The 8,270-nt window shown below is 42.9% G+C and overlaps 1 protein-coding gene across 1 annotated transcript; it reads left to right on the plus strand.

Annotated features, from left to right (window-relative positions):
- Nucleotides 1-444: 444 nt before the first annotated feature.
- LOC311326190 (uncharacterized protein) lies at nucleotides 445-8,020 on the plus strand (the record flags this gene model as incomplete). The annotated part of the gene is made up of 7 exons (XM_084459058.1): nucleotides 445-545; nucleotides 659-885; nucleotides 978-1,137; nucleotides 1,226-1,320; nucleotides 5,661-5,752; nucleotides 6,165-6,253; nucleotides 7,839-8,020. Exons 1-7 carry the CDS (start codon nucleotides 485-487, stop codon nucleotides 8,018-8,020), a joined length of 906 nt encoding a protein of 301 aa, XP_084315184.1. The 5' UTR covers nucleotides 445-484.
- Nucleotides 8,021-8,270: the final 250 nt, after the last annotated feature.

An 8,270-nucleotide genomic window follows, 5' to 3' on the forward strand; every position in this document is an offset into this window, starting at 1 on the left:
CTAATTTACCTCTACTATATGTTCCAGTGCCCAGGCAGCCGGTCAGCAGAACTCAGACCAGACCAGCTATGCCAGGTGCCAGAGCCGGAAGGCCTGCTCTGCCAGTTATCAATGCAGGTATCCATGCATGTTTGTGTTGGTGAAATGTCTATGCATATTTGCACACTTACAGTTAACTCAGGACTGTCTGAAGACTCATGTACTCAGTTCACTAATTCGCTCATCTCACATCTCACTACTCGGCAGTAGATGTTCATCGCCCGGGTCCTTTGAGCCAAGGCGCTGTGAGCCCAGGCCCTTCAGCCCTTCAGACGTCCAGGCACGAGCAGCATGCATCAGCGATTAGCATTCCCGGCTAGACCAGGTCAGGGTCTGACATGTCTCATGTCGAGTTGATTCTTCCCCTTATGCCAGAATCACTACGCCGCCAGCACCATAGTTTCCTGCTCATCCCTTTATCCTCTGGTTTTCAGGTAGTTCTCTGATGCCATCGCCTGTGAGACCAACAGCTCCAGCAGGGTTGCCATCAAGCTCTGCAGATGCTGGTACGCTGAATTTTGTGAACTACTTCATGCTGCATGTAGGGATATACTTTGAGCTGAATATCCATTATGGGACCGTACAATTACTTATAGCCACATCTGTGTTTAATATCCAGACTTCCAGAGGATGATGTGTCAGCAGTTCTCCAGCGTCATGCAGAGTCTGAGGGAGATGGCACAGACAATGATGAGGCTGGAGCAGAGACTGGAGCAGAGACTGTCCGGCGAGTCTGCAGACAGCTATCGGGGAGCAGTACTGGATGACCTGCACCCTGCTAAAACGGAGGAGGAGCTGCTGGTCTTGGAGGAGCAGCTGAAGGACAAGGATCATCAAAGGAAGATGGTGAGTAACTTCAAGGCAGAACTTTGTTCCTTATTTTTGCAGAGAAGTGTTAAGGAAATGTAAAAGTAAAGGATTGTCTTTATGTTTTGCAGACACGATATCTGAGTTCCATTGGCGGCAAAGATCTGCCAGATGTGGTCCGGCGGGTGCTGTCAGCCATTGCCATACACAGAGTGTGGTGTGTCTACAGCGTCCATGGGAAGAGGGGGAAGAAGCCTCTGAAGAATATGACCCTCTACAATGTCATATTACGTAAGGGATTGTTCATATTGTCGCAAAATAATACATTGTCTTTGCTTCATGCCATGTGCATTGAAACCATTCCCTTTTTGGTTAAAAGGTGCAGTTATGGCCTGTAAGCCAAGCACCACTGTGACGGAGGTGTCTGCCCAGCTGCAGGAGATGCTGAAACATGCCCCTGCTCGATGCAAAAAGGTATGTGATGTCAGGCAGTTAATTTTCTCGTATCCAGTGACATGGCACGCTTCCAATGAACGTATGCGACTTGCTTTTACAGCCATTTCATTATGTCCTTAGGCATCTGCTCCAGCCCAGCTGACCTCCCTAGCCCCTGACCGCAGCTCCAGCCCTGACCACAGTGGAGTATTCAGATGAGGATGACCTCTTCTGCCCAGACCCTCGATTCAGATGTGGGTGACCCCCAGCCCGTCTCCCTAAACCTGCCTTTCCAGCCTGCCAGGATGGATGCCTTTTTTGTAAATAGTTTTTGTAAATTTTAACCTTTTTTTTGTGGGATACAACGGTCTGTTCCCGGTCTGCCTGCCACAGAATGCGCACTGTTTCATTTTTGTTTTTAGAACTTTTGCAATTGTCAGATAATGGGTTGCTAGCCAGAGCTTGTACATGCTTTTTTTTGCTTTTCTGGCTATGCGTAATGTGACAGACCGTAAACCTCATCCTTGTAAATATGTATACTTTTAATTTGTAATGTACTTTGTGTAATAAAATGTTCTAAACTGTTCAGTCTTATATTGGTTTGTATCATAATGCTTGCTGCTATATCCCCATATAGCATTAATTCGTTTTTGTACTGGTAAATGCTAAATATAGCCAGTGGTACTGCAAATGCTAAATATAGCCAGTGGTCAGGGTTTAGTAAGTAAGTGACCATATTTGCACCGTGCGAAAAAGACGTGCAGACCAAGTCATATAAATACCTGTAAATCTAGTGTCAGCCAAGTGAGTTTATTACGGAAGTTCCTGCCCACGTTTTTTGCACGCGGCCGCACCGTATTTGCACCGTGCGAAAAAGACGTGCAGACCAAGTCATATAAATACCTGTTAATCTAGTGTCAGCCAAGTGAGTTTATAACGGAGGTTCCTGCCCACGTGATCACGTGCGTTCTTTGCACGCGGCCGCAACTTCGGAATGACGTGTCGTTCTTACGTAGCGTCTACTAAACGGCAGATCTCGCGTTTCCGTAAATGGCCGCGTAATTTCCGCACGCGGCGCAGACGAATCGTCACCTATAGCGGCCGTATGTCGAACGTTTGCGCAACCTGCGTGTGTTAGTAGGGGAGTCGATAAAACTTGAGTGATCATTTGACAGAAATGATTTGCCTTTTCCAGAAATGGACAGAGACGTGATATTTAGTAAATAACTGGAATTAACTTTATTCACATACATGAGTTGATGTTGCGTAGGCATAAAGATGAAATGATAAACTGTCATTCAGCAATTCCACTATAATTAGCCTACTGGTAATACATCTCCGCCCTGGCCTGTGAGCCCCCCGAGCTCGGCGGGTTAGCCGCGAACTTCATGCCGCAACGAGCGATCTCGTCTCTGGGTGGACAGCTGTTCAACTCGCCTGGGACCAGGTCCCCTGAAGCTATTTCGCCTGGCTGCCCATCGCGCTGTTGTGAACAGAATGAACACCACCTACTAGCAAACAAAACATGTTCAGTCACAATTATACTGTTAAAACTAAGATGGGGAGAGCCATGAACGCGCGTTCACATTTCACATCTGTTCATGGACTACAAGAACGCGTCATTGATACCTTTGACTGCGCATGTCAAAGGTACCAATGACGCGTTTTTCTCAAAGATGGCGCGGTCCTATAGGGCTTCACGTTAGATTTTGAATCCTGGGGGCCTGTTCATAGCTCTCAGGGGCTGTGACAGGAAGTGATCTCTCCCAGACTGTGACAGGAAGTGATCTCTCTTAGAGACTGACAGGAAGGCCCAATCCCAAACCACCCCCTACCCACTCCCACTCCACCACCGAGAGTCCCTCCAAATGAAGTGTCACTCTCAGCATGTGCTTGTTGGTGAGGTCCACGCGAGGAAAACAATCATCTTCGGAAGGTATTTGTACTAGCCTACCTCTGTCTGATTGCTCCTAGTTTAGGGTGCCATACCATTGTTCCGACATCCTATTAGTCCGACGTCTCACTAGTCCGAAACATCCCATTGTCGGTCGGACTCTTGAGCCGTCGGAACAATGGGATGTCTGACGATCGGTGAACAAGTTTCGGACTAGTGAGACGTCGGAACAATGGTATGTCGGAACAGTGGGCAGTCCCCCAGTTTAGGTACACTGTAAAAAATGGCTGTGAATTTCACAGTAATTTACTTGGTTTCTGCACAGTTACTTACTGTGAACATTCTTTAAAGTACAGTACTGTGTAATAAGCAATAATCAACATGGTACTGTGGAAATCACAGCAATAAAAACACTATTGTGTAAATTCACAGTAACTATTATACTACTGTAGACATTCACAATAACCACTATATTACTGTAGAATTTCACAGTAGCCATTAGAAATTCACAGTAACCATTATAGTACTGTAGAAACTCACAGTAACTATTATATTACTGTTGAAATTCACACTAACCATTATATTACTGTGGACATTCACGGTAACCATTATAGTACTGTAGGAATTCACAGTAACTATTATATTACTGTAGAAATTCACAATAACCACTATATTACTGTAGAATGTCACAGTAGGCATTAGAAATTCACAGTAACTATTATATTACTGTAGAAATTCACAATAACCACTATATTACTGTAGAATGTCACAGTAGGCATTAGAAAGTCACAGTAACTATTATATTACTGTAGAAATTCACAATAACCACTATATTACTGTAGAATGTCACAGTAGGCATTAGAAAGTCACAGTAACTATTATATTACTGTAGAAATTCACAATAACCACTATATTACTGTAGAATGTCACAGTAGGCATTAGAAAGTCACAGTAACTATTATATTACTGTAGAAATTCACAATTACCACTATATTACTGTAGAATTTCACAGTAGCCATTAGAAATTCACAGTAACCATTATAGTACTGTAGGAATTCACAGTAACTATTATATTACTGTGGAAATTCAAACTTACCATTATATTACTGTGGACATTCACAGTAGCCATTATACTACTGTAGGAATTCACAGTAACCACGGTAATACTGTATAAATTCACAGCAACCATTAGGCTAATGGTAACCAAGGTGTGTGGTTACGGACCGTTGGTTGGAAATTTGAAAGGCGCGCCACTTTTTCCTAGTCAGACGGAAACTTTCCGTCTTTTCCATCCTTTCTTTCGAGAGAGAGATCTAGCGTACACAAATAGCGGTATTTTTGCATTTTCATTTCATTTTTGCATTTTCATTAAATTTCAGTTCAATCTAACTTAGTTCCAGTCGGGAGCAGTCTTCAGAAACAGACCTGCTGCATCCGTTGCCTTTTTTTTCTTCCAAGTGGACTGCAACAATGTGCCGGGTCTGGGAGCAACGTTACTGAACGCCTCCTGTAAGTGACTAAATCCAGCTTCATTTTTCAAAATTCAGTTCCAGTTCGTTTATGAAAGTTTTGTTTTAGCCTACAGTCCGACGTCAGGCTGCTTAACTAACGTTCGTGGAAAAGGTTAACTCAGACGTCCTTCAGAGTTAGCTAGCTGAGAATCTCCGGTTAGCTAGCTAGCTAGCTTTTCAACCTTTTCGTCGTGTTCGTGTTAGCTTGTCAATATGTCTTACACGTGTAACATTTGTGAGTTAAGTACAGCATCATTGTATGCATTCATTTGGCATGCTAAAACTCATAGAAATATACCAAACATTAGCTTTCAGTGTGTACATGCAGGATGCCCTAACTTGAATGGTTTTAGGACAGTTGCGGCAATAGTGCTCATATTGATTAATCAGTCATGTGTGCACTTTGTTGTTGAACAGCATCAGTCAGTGCCTGTTGTGGATCTTGGTGTGCACTGTCTACAAAGCACTAATGATGCTCATTATGAGTGTGTGACAGTGGACAGTCTTGCAGATTACTATCCATTGCCAGTATATAATCAGTTTGATCTCCACCTGATTGCCATGCACCATTCTGTGTGTTACAGGTAAAGGACCATTGCATAGTAGTGCATGTCTGCATGATTCAAAGGGTTAACATGCATGGCTGGGTGTTAGGACTCATTCAATAAATAAATAAATACAATCAATCAGTACAATCAATCAATAAATACAATAAATAAACAGGTTAACATGCATGGCTGGGTGTTAACATGGGCATGCATACAAGGACATACATACAATGACTCATTCAATAAATAAATGCAATAAATAAATAACAGGACTCAATGAAGGACAGCATGCATGCTGGCAGCAAATGTGCATTATGAGTGTGTGACAGTGGACAGTCTTGCAGATTACTATCCATTGCCAGTACCCAGTATGTAATCACTTTGTTCTCTCCACCTGATTGCCATGCACCATTTTCTGTGTTACAGGTAAAAGACCAAATAATGGACTCCATTAAGAGAGTCATACAGACTGTGCTACCACAATTAGACACAGAGAAACTAGTTGAGGAGTTGGTGTCGTTAGGGGTGGAAGGGCCAGATGATCTACAACTAATTAAGGAGGAAGACATTAGACATCTGGTCACACCTATTCAGTGCAGAAAGATTCTCCGTGCCTTCAAAAGTGGTAAGAATTTCAGTGTAGCTCAATTTTAGTGTGGTAAGAATTTCATTACAGTAGGTGCATTTTACAGCTATCTCATTTAGCCTATATGTTTTAATATGCTGATTATATCTTCATGATAGTGATTCCAATTAACACTGCAAAATGTAGGCAAACTATTTTGTCACTATTAAGGTACTAAGCTGTACTTTTTCTTATGTGCTAATATTTGTATGCAGATCTAAGAAGTCCCCAATCGGCGCCTCTTCATCTGAGACAGAAGCGTTTTTTTCCTCCAGCTCTTCCTCCACCCCTGTGTCTTCCCCCAGGCAAATAGCCAGTGAGAACAGTAGTTTGGACAACTTCCAGGTGCTATGGGACAAAATTAGGCCCACTCTCAAAAGAGCCATTGAGGCTGGTAAGAGGCCAGAGGCAGAAGATCGCAGACACATGGTGAAAGTCACCATCGATTCCATGAGAGAGAAGTCCTTGAACCCGACACGCCAAGACTGCGCAGCAGTAGCAAAGGCTATAATCCAGAAGCATCCAAGCAGTTTTTTTGATAAAACGGAGGAGGGAGAAATAATTGGATGTGGCTACTATAGTCTACAGACTCAGCTGAAGACCCGAGTTGAATATCTCAACAGAGGCAACACACTTGCCCGTCTGAGGAAACCCAGACGCTCTCTGATAAGTGATGACAACCAGCTCTCACCTGCCAAGTGTGCTAAGGTTGATAGTTATGGGTGTGTCAATTGGCAGCCACAGGAGTATCCAGAGGGGGAAACGTCCGCAACAATTGAAGAAAAAAGGAAGGAGATGGTGGATATTTTCAGTCAAGAGGGGCTAGGGGCAACTGGCAGAGGGAGGGTAAAGGAGCTAATGGCAATTACTTACACAAAACAGCGAGAGGATATAAATGCAGACCCACCCCCCAGCATTCTGGACATAAGTAAGCAGTGGCCATTTCTCCTGTCTTGGCCACTTTTACTTTCCCACTTCACCAACCTCACTGGTGACCTGTGCACCAGACTAAACGAAGATCTCGACCAAAAAGGTAGGCTATCAGCCTGGCAACTAGTTGACATACTTATGAGATGCTATTCTACTGTAGCCTTTTAATCCATTGCTATTTTATTATTATGTTCTGCATTTCTCTTACTCTTGTCATTTTATGCTTATTTTATGTCTTCATACTGCAATTTGTGTACTGTATGAAAGGTGCTATATACTAATGGAAGTTTTTTTAAAAATTATCACTGAAAGGGAAGAGGCTCCTGGAGTTCTTCAGAAGTCAGCTGATGAAGTGGAGTAAGGAAGTCAAAGCTGTCCTGAGAGAAGCGTTGAAGGAGGACCGAGAGGGCACCAATGGTCTTGCAGCGATTTTGGTCATGATGACACATTTCAAAGAGGCAGAGGGCGCCCTTTTTGTCCTTGCTGATGTACGTTTTTTTGTCACTATTCTTTCTGTAATTAATGTTCTCTACCCTGCAATCAAATAATAGGTTTGTATACACTCTAACCAGGGGCCCTTAAATATGCATTTATGTTTTTAAACTATTGCTTGTTGGCCTGCAAATTATTGACAAATTATCATATTGAGACCAGGCTGAAGACACACTTACCCTTGAAGCAGAAACTATTAAGTTACAGACTATAGTAATTGCTTGGGAGTGTTTCTATTAACATCTAACTCTAATACTGACAGACGACTACAACTCCTGCCGATGCCGAACTCTCCCTTCCCATCACCCCGAGGCTCATTGTGCTAGGTAAAACTCATTCAATAAAAGTAGTCTTTTGAAGATTAATACAATTATGTGGACATTGATACATGTATACAAAATACAGTGGGGTTATGTGTGGCGGCTCTGTTTTCTAAATACAGTACCATTTCAAAGATGTCATAGGGTCCCACTCCCTTTTCTGTTCTGCATAGGACAAAAATGAAGAGGGTCTGCGGACATGTTAATTAAATTGTTTTTTATGTTTGATTATTGCAGGAGACACTGTGTGGTCTGCGAACAAGTGGATGCTGTCCATAGAGGGCCGAGTTGTGATCCCACATTCACCTCCCATCCCAGACTTCGTAACTGCCTTGGCCGTCTTGTTCGCCAGTTTCTACATATTCAATATTGAATATCAGGTAGAAGCTGCCACAACTCTGGAGTTTGTTCAGAGGTAAGGCTAACAAAACATTATTTTACATTTCTTTTACATTTACTTAAATAGAAGGGTTAGGGTTAGTCTCTAGTGTGGGAAACTACACACACACACACACACATCTGACTGACCTCTGACCTCCTAACTGGCGTAACTGATTCTAGAGTCAGGTTATTTGATTACCTTCCATTTTAATTTCTATTAGGTTCCTTGTAAGGATTAATCCTGACTCCAGCAAGTGCACTGCTAAGGTCCAGACAAGCCGGAAAACT

The sequence above is a fragment of the Borostomias antarcticus genome, assembly GCF_949987555.1.
Source record: "Borostomias antarcticus genome assembly, chromosome: 26".
Taxonomy (NCBI): domain Eukaryota; kingdom Metazoa; phylum Chordata; class Actinopteri; order Stomiiformes; family Stomiidae; genus Borostomias; species Borostomias antarcticus.